This window comes from Perognathus longimembris, chromosome 28 (assembly GCF_023159225.1).
Source record: "Perognathus longimembris pacificus isolate PPM17 chromosome 28, ASM2315922v1, whole genome shotgun sequence".
NCBI lineage: Eukaryota > Metazoa > Chordata > Mammalia > Rodentia > Heteromyidae > Perognathus > Perognathus longimembris.
Genome location: NC_063188.1, coordinates 61,610,293 through 61,627,379, shown reverse-complemented (window position 1 = coordinate 61,627,379; position 17,087 = coordinate 61,610,293). Strand labels below are relative to the sequence as shown.

Sequence of the window (17,087 nt, the reverse complement as noted above, 5' to 3'; positions counted from 1 at the left end):
AATTGGAGATAAGAGTCTCACTGGACTTTCCTATGAACCTTGAGCTTCAGATCTCAGCCTCCTGAGTATCTAGGATTACAGATGTGAGACACTGGTGCCCGGCACATATGTTGGTTTTTGTAATGATATTTCTACACATGTATACATCCTATCCTGATTAACCTCCTCACTTCCTTTATCATTCTTTTCCATCCCACTCCCTCTTCTTAAAACATTTGCAATAGATTTCATTGCTCTATTTTTAAACATGCAAAATAAACTTTGACTATATTCATCCACTTTTACCTTCTTTGCTTGTCCTCTGCATTTCTGCATCTTCCCCCCAACCTGAGCCTGTTTCACTTTCCTGTCATTCATTTCTTATATAAGTTTTTGTGTGGACATATGCTTGCATTTTTCCTGCATGCAACATCCCTATAGGTGAACTTGCTTGATCAGATGGCTACTCCGTATCTAACCTGGCCAGGCTGCTTTCCAGAGGGCCTGTGCCATTTCACATTTCCACCAGCCATGAGTAAGCGCTCCACTTTGCACATCCTCTTCAGCACTTGTTAGTGTCAGTCTTTTTTATTCCAGCCATCCTGGTGGGTGTAAATACTTCACTATAGTTTTGCATTTCTATATGGCTACTAATAAGTATATTTCATCTGCTTATTAATAGTTCAGTTTTGCTCTTTCAGTCCCCTGATGTGGTTCTCACTTATTTCCAAATTGACTCCAGAGCTGAGCAAGCCAACTGTGTTATTCTTCAGATGACTATAAGGACCAGGAGAAGAACCATCTGTGTTGCTGGAGGGTTTTAAGACTTGGGTGTAGTTTTAGCTAGAAATACTGACCTGATGAAAATGATAAGACCCACCATTTCCCCTGGAACCAGCTGATTGAAATTTACTTCACATACCATATAACAAATGCACCCATTTAAAATGTACATCTCAGCGGCTTTTAGAATTTTCGGTTGTCACCACAATCAATTTTAGAACATTTTTTTGTCAGACCAAAAGGAAGCATTGTCCCCATTAGCAGTCACTCCACATTTCCCTCAACTCCTCCCTCCCCTAGCTCTAGGCAACTACTAATCTACTTTCTGTTTCCCTAAAGTTGCCTCTACTGGCTAGTTTATATAAATGAAATCCTGCAATGTGTGGCTCTTTGTGTCTGGCTTCTTTTCCTTAAGTGTAATATTTTCAAGGTTCATCCATGCTGTACCATATCCTGGGTACTTCCATTCTGGGGTTGTACCCTGTTTGTTTATGCATTTTTGTGCTGATGGGCACATGGGTCATTTCCACTTTTTCCCTGTTGTGAATGCCTCTGCTGTGAAGGCTCATAGACAACTTCCTGTGTAAATATGTTCTTTCATTTCTCTTTGGTTCCCATTGAGGTGCAGAATTGCCCAGTCAGAAGGTAACAACAGACTTTTTCCCAAAGCGGCTCCAACCTGTCAGGCCCACCCTGTTTTTTATAAGCTTAGCTTAATTCTTTACAGATTTGTCCTCTGCACCTTCAAGAGTATGTTGTCTTCTTGGGCTTCCCTCTATCAGAGTGCAACTCAAGGACATGGCATTTACATTTGGCACAATATTCTGAACTTAGCTAGACAGGTGCTTGCTTGTCCTTGCAGGCAGTTCAAGTCAAAATCCTAGGAGCTTTGGTATCTGTAAAACATCAGTTTCTCCATTCTGATGGGGCAGAATGAACAGAGTAATATATAATAATGAGAATGAATTCTTTTTTATGTAATTATAGTTTTTTAGAGTTTCCTTCTAATTTAATGTATTGCTTGTTGAATATTGACCCTGATAGTGACACTGTTGCTTTGTTTAAAGGTTTAGCCTTGGGGCTGGGGATATGGCCTAGTGGCAAGAGTGCTTGCCTTGTATACATGAGGCCCTGGGTTCAATTCCCCAGCACCACATATACAAAACATGGCCAGAAGTGGCGCTGTGGCTCAAGTGGCAGAGTGCTAGCCTTGAGCAAAAAGAAGCCAGGGACAGTGCTCAGGCCCTGAGTCCAAGCCCCAGGACTGGCCAAAAATAAATAAATAAATAAAATAAAGGTTTAGTCTTATATTCTACAATAAGATAATTATTTTGTTATTTTAAGTAGAGGACTAGTAGATGTAGAGTTATTTGGGTTTATCAGTGTTACTGAAATTAAAAAATATATTGTTTGTGCTTCCTTTGTATAAGAATATGGATATTTGTCAGAGAAGCCAAGGCCTTGGGTTCCGGTTCTGAATTTAAGTAGATGAATAATACTACTTTAGTCAGTTTACTTCTTAGGGGCTCAGGTTTCTGACCTATAAAATGAAGGGATCACTGATGTGGTTTTCTACCTGAACTTATGTGTTAGGTAAATAGAAATGAGTTATGAATTTATTTTACAAATTTCTTTTTGTACCTAGACTCTCTTTTTGTTAGTCCCAGCACTTGAACTCAGGGCTCGGGCACTGTCCCAGAGCTTCTTTTGCTCAAGGGTAGCACTCTACTACTTGAGCCACAGCGTCACTTCCGGCTTTTTCTGTTTATGTGCTACTGAGGAATGAAACTCAGGGCTTCATGCATGCTAGGCAAGCACTCCACCACTAAGCCACATTTCCGGCCCATTTGAACTACTAACAGCCTTGATTTTTTCCTCATCTTTCCTCTTGATATGGTGTTCTGTTCACTTTTCATTGGACTTAGATATTTTTAAAAAGTAATGGTCCTAAGAGATTTTTCAATTTTTGTACTTGATGAAATTAAGTGATAAAAATTGATTAGACCAAAGGAAGAAAATTAGCATATTTATATACATATTTTAGGCATCTGGATTTGCAAAAGGAAAAATAAATTTGCAAGTCTAGGGTTATTAAATTCCAGACTGGATTATTGACAGTTTTTATAACCTTGCTTCCCCAAGGTCAAACAAGTCAGCCAAATCAAATTTTCTCAGTTGACAAGATGGCTGGACTATGAAAGTATGTCTGTTTCAATAAGGCATTGACAAGGCTGCTTTGGTTCATTTTTGTGTAAAATGACTTGGTGATAATGGCCTTAATATATTTATGTGGATTCATCTAGAACTGGTTGAATGGTTAGGACTGTTTTAGAGCTGACTCCATCTTGATTAGGGAAAAATGGTAGGAAATGTTGGAGGGAGTAGATTAGGTCAACCTGACCCCAAAATTCTGCTTCTGTAAATGGCTTTCTTAACTTGTTTGTTGCTTGGTCTACCCCCCTGCATCAAGCCCCTACATCTGTGCTACGCTTTTACCTTTATAAACCCCAATTTGAGGACTGCCCGGGGTCGCAATGTTAGCTCTCGAGTCTGCACTGTGTCCTTGGCCGGTCATCCCACTTTTCACTGTCACAGTTTAGCTCCTGAGTCTTTGCTTGAGACTGTCTCTGAGTGGTGGACTCTTGGAGTGACGGGGAATCCCCTTCCTCGGACCCCATAACATTTCGTACCCCGTAACAGCACCAAAGTAAAATAGTGAGCCAAGAGCAATGTGGAAAGAAGGTTCTAGTTCAAGTGTACCATGACTTTGTCCTTGGGTCCACTCTGATGTGTCTTCTAATGGCCTTCCCATCCCAAATTGAATATTTATTTTCTCCTGGATGCAAAGTCTTGCATTCATGCAAAATGGAAAAATACAGAAAAATACAAGGTAGAAAAATTTCAAATTATCTGTAAAATTAACTCCAGAGATAAATATTATCTGTGCTTGTGTATTTTCTTCCAAATTTTTATATTTTTATATCTTATATATCATATAATATGTCTATAACTATTTTACTAATGGGTTAGTAGCCAGATGTGGTATTACATGCCTGTAATTCCAGCCAACACTCCATAGGCTAAGGATAGAAAGTTCCTCCTTTATATTGTAAGACTTGGTCTCAGTAAAGATGAGGAGATTGTATTGAAGAAGTTATATATTTTTCCATTAACTTTGCCTGTGTAATGAATATTTTTCCAGATCTTATATATTACTTGAAAAATTGTAATAGTTTAAAAATATTGTATCCTGTTGGTGGCTGTGGACATTTTGGTTCTTTCAAGTGTTTTGATCTTATAGAACACTTTAACAATATTCTTGTACATAGATTTTTATGAATCTACCATTTCTTCAAGTTAGATTCCTTTAAGTGGAATTATTAGGTCAGAGGGTATGAGCATGTTTAAGGTTTTTTATTTATTTTTGTCAAATTGGCCTTCACTTCTGCTAGCAGTAGAAAAGAAAGTTTATTTATATTTTTTGTGAAAATTTTAATTGTTCTTACAAAGATGATATACAGAGTAGTCACTGTTACATAAGTCAGATAAAGGATATGTTTCTTTTTGGACAATCTCACCCCTTCCCTTGCTCTTTCCCAGTTTTTCCTTCCTATCCCTACCCATAAGTTGTATAGTTCATTTTCCATGTAGTGTCTAGTGAGTACCACTATTGCATTTGTTCACCCTTAAGAATATTTAAGATTCTCAATAATATGGACTATTTTAAAGAAGACCTCTGAAAATTTGATAGGAAAATGTTATTTATTTTCATTTTTTTGAGTAAAAATTTTGCTAATGTAGCCCAGGCTGGTCATGAACTTGCTGTCCTCTTCAGTACTGTGATTATAGGTATGCCCTATCATGTCTAGTAGGCTTACCGATTTCCCACTTATTTCCCTACTGGAGTGTGTTTATTCATTTTTACTGACATATAGAAGCTCTAATATACTTAGAATATTGATTTTTTTGCTGGTCCTGAGGCTTGAACTCAGAGTCTGGGCACTCCCTGAGCCTCTCTGTGCTCAAGGCTAGTGCTCTACCACTTGAGCTAGAGAGAGCCGCTTCCAGCCTTTTCTGTTTATGTGGTACTGAGGACTCAAACCCAGAGCTTCATGCATGCTAGACAAGCATTCTACCACTAAACCACATTCCCAGCCAGAATATTGATTCTTGGTAGACATGTTTCAAAGACTTTTCCCAGGTTGTAGTTTGTCTTTTGTTTTTATTTATTTTTAGTGCTGACTATTGAATTCAGGGCCTTGAGTATGGTAGGCAAGTACTCTAGCACTCAGTTATACACCCAGCCCTTTTTTGCTTATTTTATTTTATTTAGCCAGTCCTGGTGCTTGAACTCCTGAGCACTGTCCCTGAGCTTCTTCTTCTGCTCAAGGCTTGCACTCTACCACTAGAGCCATAGTGCCACTTCTGGCTTTTTCTGATTATGTGGTACTGAGGAATCGAACCCAGGGCTTCATGCATGCTAGGCAAGCACTCTATTACTAAGCCACATTCCCAGCCCTGTTTATTTTATTTTAATGTACAGATGTTTGATGTTTTTATATAGTTAAATATTCCAGTGTTTTCTTTTCTTTTTTTAGACCAAGGTCTTCAAATGAAGCACAGGCTGGCTTTGAACTTACTAACTCCTGCCTCTGCCTCCCAAGTACTAGGATTACAAGATCTGTCCTATAATGCCCATCTTTTTTTCAGTGTTTTCTTATGTTTAGTTTTCCTCTTTCCACAGATTTAGAAGGGCCTTTTCTACTCTAAGAGCAGATAAAAACCTACTTGTGTTTTACTTTAGCTAATGTTGTTTTATATTTAAAACCTTAAATTTTCTGGAGTATATTTATGATGTAAAGTAGTGTACTAATTTAATTTCTGCTTCAAATGTTAATGAATTACCTCAGTGTCATTTATTAAATAATCCATCACAGCCCTGCTGTGTTGAAGAGCCACTTTTATTATAAATAAAATTTTTTTCTCTCTCTTTTCTCTCTCTCTGTCACACACACATGATTTGGATTTTGAGTTTCTTGTTCTATAATATTTTACTCTGAGATTATTCATTACTAAAAAATGACCACAGGTTTTGACAACTATAAACTAGAAGTATCTTTAAGTTGCATTTACTGAATTCCTTCCACAGAAACTCAACCTAAAGATGATTCAGGTGGTACATGCAATACAGATTGTCTGTTTGTGATTCTATGGGAGTAACTATTATGGAGAGCATTTAAATTGAAACCCTCTTGCCCCATAAAATATAGAAACTGGTTACAAAATTGCTCAAATTGGCAAGAGATGTGTGTGATTTAGTCACTATCTTCTGTCATCACTGTTAAGTAGGTTATTTTGAAAAGGGATGCTCACCACTTAGCAAGAAAATGGTGCAATTCTTTCTTAATCCTTCTGTTTTCTACATTAGGTATTTTGTTTGGGGGTACCTTTGCGTATACTTTAGCTTACGAGTTAAAGAAGCCTAAAGGTTTCTTAATTTTTCATTTGAAATGCTATATGAAATTATTTTGAAATACAGGAAAGCTTTTTACCTTGATCTATTGGGTGAAATTGAGTAACTGAGGAGGACTATTAGCAAAGTCCTGTACATACTTTCTCTAAGCTTGACATTAAATCAATGTAATTTTTTGTGTGTGTCAGTCCTGGGCCTTGAATTCAGGGCCTGGGTGCTGTCTATGAGGGTTTATTTGCTTTTTTTTTTTTTTTTGCCAAAGGCTAGCACGCTACCACTTTAGCCACAGCTTTTTGGTGGTTAATTGGAGATAAGAGTCTCACAGACTTTCCTACCTGGGCTGGTTTCTAATCTGGATTATCAGATACTTAGCCTCCTTAGTAGCTAGGATTACAGGTGTGAGTCAGAGCACCTGGCAAGGGTACTTTTTATTCCAGTCATTTCAGACCAGATGGCTGAATGTAACAAACTTTCATATACTACTTTATACAGCAGTTTGTCTAGCAGCTACCTCTTCCTGAATCCTGCATCCTCTCTAAGCTTTTTGGGAGTCAGAAACAACCAGCTGATAGGAATACACTGGAGTGTTAATGACATGCTGATCTATAATGTCTGATTTTCTGTTTTATCCCCATTATCCTTCACGGTGCTATCTAGACTCCTCCCACTTGTGTGTGCGCGCACGCGCACTCGCGCGCTGAGGAAGTACATTGTGATTGCAGGGATCAGGATAGTGACATCCACGTTTCTGTTCAGGGTTAGTCATATGTCTGAGCCATTGTTCTAAAAGTAGATATGAAATTATTTTTTCTCAAACAGTATTTGCCCGTGTTGAAGCTTGTTTGCTACCTTCCTACTCTCTCACATAGTTTCAATAATTAGTTTTTTCAATATGTACTTATTGATTTGGCATTACTTTGGTCCAAACAGTTTACAGTTATTTGTAGATAGAAGATTTCCCTCTTCTATGTTATGTTAAACAAATTAGACTAGTCCTAGGTTCAATTCCTTATGAAACTGTTTTGTCACAAAATCATGTCATGATTAGAAGGGACCTTACTAATTGTCTAGTTTTAGAGATGTTGAGTTCTTTAATTAATAATAATAGTCTTCTGAATTATTTTTGTGGAGGTAAGTTTGTAATTTCAAGGAGGGTTTTGCTACTTATTTGGCAATTCATATACCCCATAGTAACAGGTATCTTGATGGACTTAATTTACTGCCAGATCCACCCATTTCTTTTGAAGATATGAGCCGTAGCGTTGAGATAGCAGCTTGTAATTTAAACATATACCAAAGTTTTATCCTATAAGGGTAACTATTAAAAATGAAAGCAATTCATATTCATCACAGTCTGTGACTCCCAATCAAGCTAGGCATGGTGCATCACACTTATAATCCCAGCTATTTAGGAGGTAGAGATTGAGAGGATTTAAGTTTGAGACTATGGGGGACATAGCTGCAGTGGTAGAATGCTTGCCTATCAAGAGTGAGATCTTGAGTTCAAATCCCAGCACTGCTAAAAAATATCTGTAGCTCCCTTGTGAGATTGTAAGTTGGCAAAAGAAGGATGTATAAATTTGAGATTTGAACATCTGTACTTCCCTAAGAATGAGTTTTTTGAGTAGCTGTTGATTTAATTTTGAGTGTACAACTAAACAAAACATGAACCATTATTCAGCCATGTCTTTCCTACTCAGTGATTGCATGAGACCTCAAGGTCAGGAAGTTGTAGTTCTGTATTTTCCTTTATTTTTGTTTGCATCCTCTGATTGCTCTTGTCACAACCTGTGCATCTGAAGTCTGCATCCAGTTGTCTCCCCAGTCGTTTCTAAATTTGATAGGCATGGCTTTTATTGTCTTGTAGTTTTCCCCTTTTATACTTTCACTCAAATCATTGGTAATCTCTGATGCATGCAGAATAAGTGCCTTCTTCCTGCCATTTGTTTCTTGTCTGAACATTTTTCTGCCCTTAATCAAGTAGGACCAAATAAATTTAGAATAGATTGAGAACCTGAGCACCTTTCAACTTATCCAAATTCATAACAAATGTCATTTGTTATCTGAAAAGACAATTTTTTTCCTTGATGTCAAGAAGGTGGTATGTGGATTTGAGAGCAAAGTATTAGAGGGAAGATGGGTTTGCAGGCATGGGTGGGTATGTGCGCAGCTTGCCTTGGTGTACCCTGGACTTTCAGTCTCCTTTAGTGCATTATTGGGCAGTTAACAGTACCTTGAAACAAACCTCTGACAGGTCTGTGCTTTGCAGAAGTGGTTTGTGGTTTTGTTGGTCAGTTTTTAGCATGTTTGGCTGGGTAGAAGGAGAAAGTGTATATTCTTTTTTCTTGCACTTGTTCCTGAGGAGCCAGAATTTGAGAATTGTGGTTTGTCTAGTCAGATTGCCATATTGAATTAACACATTGAGTAGTGTATTAACTCAACAAGAGTACAGATCACCACACTAAACGTTGAGAAGGAAACAAAGGCCATATAAGGGAGCAGCTTATAGCTTAATAAAGCAAGATTGTATCTTTAGAAAATCCAAGCTCTCAAGCTCTCAGAAAGGCTTGAGCAAAATAAGGCCTTGTATCATAAGAAACAAACCAGTCAAGAGAAAGTTAGGAGGCAAAAATCAACAGAAAGGCAATGACAGTGAAAAAGACAGATTGAGGAAGTAATTAGAAGGAAAACAGCAAAGTTTGACAACACACACTGGTTGTGATGAGAGTGTGTCATTTGTAGAATGGGAAGTAATGACATTAGGAAGAAAGGCTTGGCTTTCAGGTTGTAGGGGGGGACAAAGTGGTCGAGTCTGGTGGTCAATGCTTATAGAGGTAGGTGGGGTGTCTAAACCTAGAATTAAGAAGTAACACCAGGAACTCCACCCACCAAGAGGACAGCTATCCATTCCAGAAGATAAACTTGGCTTCACTTTTGTATAACCAAAAGGATCATTAGAGTGTATTTCTCTAAACAGCAGATCAATCTGTGCACAAAGATAAATTCTGCCTCTACTTCAGAAACTCAAATGCTCCTGGAAGTTTTAGAATAGTAGTTCATCCTCTGAACTTAGTGAGAAAGGTTTCAAAATGGTGGGATTCCATTTGGTAGTGCTAATCAAAAGATTAACTTTTTGTGGTATTAGGTTTAACCCAGGTATTCTATACATGATAGGCAAGTGCTGTACCACTGAACTACACCTCTGGCTTCATAATTTTAATGTGCATTAATTGAGTATTTGACCTTGCAGTTTCACTTCTAGAAATCAATGCTACAGACAGGTTCACACAAATTCAGTGTTGAGTAATATTGAAATTGTAAAATTTTAAATGTACACCAATCAGGGTAGAACTGAATAAATTATGATCTACCCATAACATAGGATACTTTGTAGCAATTTAAAAAATGAAGTATCTATACTGACATGGATGGGTACCCATGACATATCAGAGAATTAAAAAGGTATATATGTGAATCTGTGTAAGTTGTGGGTGCATGCACATAAATTATGTATGCATGGAAGTAAGCCTAAGACATATACTATTAGTGATTACTTCTTGTTTTAAGTCAAGGTCTGGTTTGGTTTACCCGCCCCCCAAATAATTTTTAAAATGTGTTACTTTTTTGTGATTACTGTGGCTTGAACTCAGGGACTGAGTCCTGTCCCTTATCTTTTCCACTGAAGGTTGGTTCTCTTCCACTTGAGCCATAGCTCCACTTCTGGCTTTTGCTGGTTAATTGGAGGTAAGGGTCTCTTGGATTGTCTGCCTGGACTGGCTTCAAGCTTCAAACTGTGATCCTCAGATTTCAGCCTCCTAATAGCTAATAGCACCAGCAACTGGCATAATTTAACAAAGTGTAAGCTCATCTACTTTCTTGGCTGTCACATTGATTGGATAGTGGCCTCTTTTGCACTTTCCTTTCCCAAGAGATTTACAATTATATTGCCATGTTTCATTTCTGAGAGTTCCCCAACCCTCTTGCCCTGCCTTCCTTTTGAGACACTATACAGATCCTTTTCTCTGAACTAACAAAACTTAATTCTCTAAAGTCAGGACCAGCAGTTTCTTCTTTTTTGTTGTTATTGGTGGTGGTTGGACTGAGCCTCTTTGTGCTCAAGGCTAGCAGTATACCACTTGAGACAGCGCCACTTCTGGTTTTTGAGTGATTTATTGGAGCTAATTTTCTGCCCAGGCTGGCTTTGAACCACGATCCTCAGATCTAAGCCTCCCAAGTAGCTAGGCTTACACACATGAGCCACCAGCCCCCAGCTTAGCAGTTTCAAACTTGATCAGGCACCAGAATCAGCTTGATGGTGGTTTGGTACACTTTCCTGAGTTTCGCTCAGCAGATTCTGATTCAGTTGTGGGGACTGAAGACAAAGCACAACCCCAAACCCTGATGTTTTAAAGGTATCTTATGGTCATTGAGAAAACCTTTTTGGTACCGATTTCTGGTTATGCTCTTTCTGACTCATTTCTCTCTCCATGATTAGCAGCTGCTAACATGGAAGGAAGAAGCAAAGTATGACTCATAGTGGATATCTTTGTGGGTCATAAATGGTTGGGTTTGTCTGAATGAGAACAAATGAATAAAGTGCAGTTTAATAGACTTGAGATTTTAGTAATAAGTGCTTCTTTAAAGTAGCCTATTTGAAGTGGGCCCTCTCAGTTGAAAGCTGGTCAAGTGGGCTTCCTACACAGTGACTTCAGCCTAAGTGCTGTCCCTCAGCAATGACTATGTTAGTCTGGCAAATGGAGAGGAACAAAAAATTCTTGTGAAGTTTTAAAATTCAAACTTTTTTCCAACACAAAAAATTATTTAGTATAGCACTGGTGGCTCGAACTTGTAATCCTACCTACTTGGTAAGATGAGATTGGAAGGATTGTTATTCCAAATCAACCCAGTCCATGAGAATCCATCTCAGTGGACCAAGGTTGGACACAATGGGGAACCCTGTCATTCCAAAAATAATGAGAAGCCTAAAAAGCCCTGGAAGGAAGCAGACACTATCTCAAAAATAGCAGTAAAAGCTGGGTACTGGTGCCCCATACCTGTAATCCTTGCTACTTAGGAGGCTGAGATCTGAGGATCAAGATTTGAAGCCAGTTAAGGCAGAAAAGCCCCCAAGACGCTTTTTTCCAACTAACCACAAAAAAAGCAGGAAGTAGAGCTGTGGCTCAAGAAATAGATCAAAAGAGAAAGCCAAGCAAGAGCACAAGGCCCTAAGTTCAAGTCTCAGTCCCAGTGCACTTAGGCACATAAGGTATGAGTCAATAATGGAGGACTCTGGGCTCCCAGGCTGAGTTCAAACTCTAGTACCATTAAATCTTATAATTATTATTTTTCTTTGTTGTACACTATGTTAACTGTATGCCCAATGTGAGTTATTAACATCTCAAAGGATATTTAAAAATGTCAACCTTAGTAGCTGCAGCAATTAACCCCCAAAACAAATGTAAATGGGAGTTCTTGACTACCTGTGGAAACTGTCAGTGAAACTGGCAGCTATCAGTTAAATAAACCATTAAGTTTATTAGTTTGAGAACAGAAGCTTCAACTTGGACAGCGTTTTACATTGTTCCTCATTTACCCAGCAGTCATTTAGTCCGAGGCTGCTTTGTGCCTAATGGACGTTAGATAACTCTACAAATAGAAACTGATAAGTAGTTGGAACTCTAGGAGGGGGGTTATCATCTGAGTGGGAAATGGTGAATAAAATACAGTTTAATAAACTTGAAATCTTAGTAGTGCATATTAAAACAAAGAATGAATTCTTTAAAACAATACTTTTGTTCTCTTGGTGGCTTATTTTAAGTGGGTCTCTGACCCGGAATTATCAACTTGAATTAGGAGCTTTTTTTTTTTTTTTTTTTTTTTGGCCAGTCCTGGGCCTTGGACTCAGGGCCTGAGCACTGTCCCTGGCTTCTTCCCGCTCAAGGCTAGCACTCCGCCACTTGAGCCACAGCGCCGCTTCTGGCCGTTTTCTGTAGATGTGGTGCTGGGGAATCGAACCTAGGGCCTCGTGTATCCGAGGCAGGCACTCTTGCCACTAGGCTATATCCCCAGCCCTTGAATTAGGAGCTTTGAAGAAATGGTGGTTTGGTGTTTTTTGTTTTTTAAGGATTTTTTGTTTTTATTTATTATTATGAAGGAGATGTGCAGAGAGGTTACAGTTACATAGGTCAGGTAATGAGTACATTTCTCTTTGGACAATGCCACCCCCTTCCCTTGCTCTCTCAGTTTTTATTTTAAGGATTTTTAAAGAAATGTAGTTACTAAGCAACTGCCATGACCTACTGTTAAGTTGGAGTTCAGTAGGCAAGTCAGTTCCAATATGTAAACAGGTTTCAAGAGTGGAGAAATAGCTTATGGATAGACTGGGTATTTTTTGGTTTGGGGTTTTATGCATAGTCCTCTTATACATCTTCCTTGTTACATGTGGTTCTTCCTTCATGAATGAGTTTCAAGGAGAGCCAGAAAGGAAGGACCAAGACATGATGAAACTCACTTGTAGTGGGGGTGATGAAAGTGAGAGAAAGTGAGGGAATCTAAAGAATTATCCTTTGAACAACTGACATCCACTAACTAATAAAACAAATTTAAAAAAAAAAGGTAAGCCAGGCACCAGTGCTCACACCTGTAATCCTAGCTACTCAGGAGCATGAGATCTGAGGATTATGGTTCAAAGCCAGCCTGGGTAGGAAAGTCTGTGAGACTCTTATCTCCAATTAACCACCAAAAAAGCCAGAAGTGGAGCCTGTGGCTCAAGTGGTAGAGCCCTTGCCTTGAGCAAAAAACAAACACAAAACTCATGGACGGTGCCCAGGCCCTGAGTTCATGCCCCGGGACTAGGATACATACCCAAAAATATAAAAATGTAAAACAGGTTCTATATGGACTGTGCATACTAGTTGGATGAGGGAGGGCAGACAGATGGTTAAAGGAGGGTGAACATGGTGAAGACCTTCTGTTCACTCGTCAAAATGGAACAATGAAGCTTGTTGAGATTGGTTTGGAAAGGAGGGGGGAAATGAGGGAGAGCGATGGGGGTAATGAGTCTATCTAGGTTCATTGTATGCATATATGGACATTCAAAATGAAACTTCCTTTAATTGATACTAATTAAATATGTGGGGAAAAATGATCCCCGACCAGCCAGGGCTAGATGTGGAGCCCGGGGGCAGAGCCAGTGCCTGGATTTGTTTAGAACTGGCTTACTGCTGTACTTTCGGGCAGTGCAGGGCTTCTATATAACAGGTCAGCCACTACCCTTTACTTTTAGATTAGGACTCTTCATTGGTATGTGCTCCCTTGTAACCCCAGGACTAAGGACATTGTCCAGCTATTGTCTCTCTACTCCCCCGCCCCAACATTTAATGGGTGAGTCAGGGACTCAGTTGCTTCCTCCGGATTTCAGGGACTGGAGTAGGTAATGAGGACAAATCACCATAACATGGGTACGTGATGAGTGAAAGAACATGGGAATTTAACCAGTTGATTTCCTTGATATCACAGTGAACAAAAAGAAACTTTACTGAGAAGAAGCTATTTGCTTGACTTCCAGCAACACACACACACATACCCTTAAGGATTCTTAGCATTTCCCTTTAAGCCCAGATGAAGCTGAAATGAAGGTCAGGTTGCTTTGCCCAGGGAGGCAGAGGGAGTGGCAGGTGTTAGAGCAGGTGTTTTGTTTTCTCCTGCTGAGTCACACAGGCTAGGTGGGGTGCTTCTTGCCAGCCCTCTATGGTGCATGAAAATGCTTTTGTGGAATTTTTTCCCCTGGAAGTGTATTTGGTTTTATAAAGCAGTTGTCAGCCTTCAACCTCTAGTATACATTTTTACTTCCTTTAAAGTCAGCTTATCACAGTGAAATATGCCCTGTGTTCTGCCATTTTCATACCCTGTGCCTTAGATATACCCCATCTTATACAGCAATTATAGACTTGAAAAATGTTGTGTAATGTTACATGTGTGTGTATAGCATATTTTAAATGTACTCGTAGAATGTCATAGCAAGGCAGCCCTACAAAAAAGAGCCTTTTATAATAATTGTATGGCTAGAGTTAATTTACCTCAGTCAGATTTTTCTCAATTAGGCAGTAAGCCTGTAGCCTCCTTTCCTGAATGGTAGGACTGCATTAGACAGTGGGGATGGTCTCTGAGGGCTGCAAGGCTGGCTAGGCAGGAATGGCCTCACTTGACTAGATGATTTTACAGATGAGGGTTGTCAGCCATCTTTGAAATCTGGAAGCATTTGTGTTTTAATGTTTGATTGTTACCAAAGCTAAGGAGATTGTTAGGAGGGGAAAATAACCAGGAGAGTTCTAGCTATTAATTCTCCTCAAATGATTGAGGTTTGCTTTTAACCATTATACTGGGATCCACCGTCTCCTTACCAACTCCCCCAACCCAAAGAAGGCATTCCTAGAAAAATGCTGTCCTCACCTAACAGTGATAGAACACCCCCCAGGCCCACCACATCTCAGGGCCATCTGTTCTCTGCAGTCCGCTTTTTGGGAAAGTCTCCTTGCCCATCTGCTCTCCTTGGGCCTTAGTGTTTGCATTGGAACTTCTTTCCAGTTGTTTTTTAAAAGATTGGTGGGATTTTGAAGCAGATAAAATCCGTTTCTTTTTTTTTCTTTCCCTCCAGAGCTTTTATTTTATTTTCAAATTTTTATTATCAAACTGATATACAGAGCGGTTACAGTTTCATACGTTAGGCATTGGATACATTTCTTGTACTGTTTGTTACCTTGTCCCTCATACCCCCCTCCCCCCTTAAAATCTGTTTCTATTGGACATGCCTGAATGGCACTCCTCTTTCCAGGGACTTTCTTTCCTTCTAGTAGGTTGCATGGGGAGGGGACTTTTTCTCTGCTTGGAGGAGAAGCCAAGATTGGACTGGCCACGGCTGCTTTGAAGCCAAGTGTCCTTCTGGCTTTTGGCTGAGGGCATGCGGGCATGGGGATGCTCCTTGGGCTCACACTTTCCCTGTCTTTTTACTTCTCTCCCTGACAGAGTACAGTCGCTTTGAGTCAAAGATACATGATCTGCGAGAACAAATGATGAACAGCAGCATGAGTTCTGGGTCTGGGTCCCTCCGGACAAGTGAGAAGAGGTCTTTGTATGTCAGGTAAGTTGCCCTTCTGCGTACCAGGCCTGGTGCTGGGTGAAGGCAGTTCCTTGCCAGCCCAGCCCTTCTTATTTAACTAGTGAGGTAGGGAGTGTGTACTCCCAGCACTAAAATAACACTTCACACTGTATGCTCAGGTTATATATTTTATGGCCAGTTTTCTCCTCTCTTTAGGGAGCCAGTTTCTTCCTTTTTTTGGTCATGAATAACTCAGAATGGGAAAATTTCAGTTTGCTCTAATTGTATAAGACTGTTGGGTGATTGTTGCTAATCAGCATTTAAATAGCATTTGAATGTTCAAAGTACTTTACTAGCAATCTGTGCTTTGAGGGGAAAACTTGGCACCTCCCCATCCCCTTCCACACATGCATAATAGACCTTGAGATTTGTATGGGAGCATACCAGCTATCACAGTGTTCTGGTACAGGGTCTCTTTAAAGAGACCAAAGAACTGACAGGTTGCTTCATTCTGGGTGTTTCATTGTGTTGCTATCTTCCTCTTGCACTGTTGGACTCACTGGTCTGCTGTGTCTGTGAATCATGGGACATATACTCCCTAGGGTAGTGGGGGGCAGATATAGAACATTGAACTTATTACTGTGGAAAGCTATTGGGTGATATTGTGGAGGCTGAGCTTCTGCCCCTTGACGTGTGGTATAATACTATCAGGTCAAAGTACAAACCTCTCAGGGTAGTGGACTGATAAAGGAACACTGGGCACACCTCTTAGAATTAGGGACCATTTCCTTCTTCCTGCCACAGGTTCTTGGCAAAACTCCTGATAGTCTGGTTGCCAGTACATTGTATCTCTCAAAGGTCAAAGCCCTTAGAGAAAAAGGTTGTGGATTACTCCCCAGAGCCAGGAGTAGCTACAGCCATGTCTAATGCTTTTAAGGACTGGGATACCCCAGTTCAGTTGAACTTTATCTGGTAGCCTCCAATGCTTGCTGGGGGTAGGGAAGTTACATTTGCTAGTTGCCTGGCAACATGACAATTGCTTTGTCCTTGGGGTGTGAGATGCTGATAGCTAACTGATGTCAATGCTAATTGCAGTTCTTACAGCCCTGCTTTTCTTTTCCCCCAGTTTGTAGTCCCTGACTAGCCTACTGCAGGGAGTGTAGCCAAGGAAGCCCATCTCAGCCTGAAGCCCACTAGAGCCCTTTAAATTCTTTCCTAAAGTGAGCCCTCAACTCCACTCGTGGCATGGGGAGAGCATTTGCTGCACTCACCTCCCACTGTGTGAGAAGGCAAAGTGTAGAGAGGTTGGACAAGACCCAGCCATCTTTCCAGTCTCCTTTCTGAAAAAGAAAACCCTACTTGGTGTTAGTAATGCACCTTTCTCCAGGTCTGCGGCCTAGACACTGGGCCACTGGTAGGAAAACTGGAAATGTCCTGTCACCCTCTGAAAGTGGGTAATACTTATGTGACTTGGTCAGGATGGTTCTGTTCCTGTGCTTCCAGCCCCCGCAGATGTGGCACTCCAGTGTGCGTGGGAAGCTGCTCTTTAGCAAGACAGTTTCTTCAGAGAGCTTTATTTTTAGATTTCCCTGCTCTGTGTATCCTGTCCTAGCGCTCTCCCCACCTGGGCAGGGGAGTGGGGCATGGACTCTCGATGTGGAATACCCAGGCAAAGGATGTGCTCAAGTTTTCTCCGGGGAGGAGGGGGAGAGACCATGATGCTCTTTGTAGTGGATGGGTTTTATATAATCTGCC

General features: G+C 40.2%; 1 protein-coding gene across 6 annotated transcripts in view; it reads left to right on the top strand.

Annotated features, from left to right (window-relative positions):
- Nucleotides 1-17,087, top strand: part of Dlg3 (discs large MAGUK scaffold protein 3) — a 62,504-nt gene that overhangs the window by 14,832 nt on the left and 30,585 nt on the right. For all 6 annotated transcript variants that reach the window (XM_048335857.1, XM_048335856.1, XM_048335855.1 and 3 more), the window contains one exon: nt 15,260-15,374. In XM_048335857.1, coding sequence (XP_048191814.1) covers nt 15,260-15,374 — 115 coding nt within the window. The remainder of the gene's footprint in view (nt 1-15,259; nt 15,375-17,087) is intronic.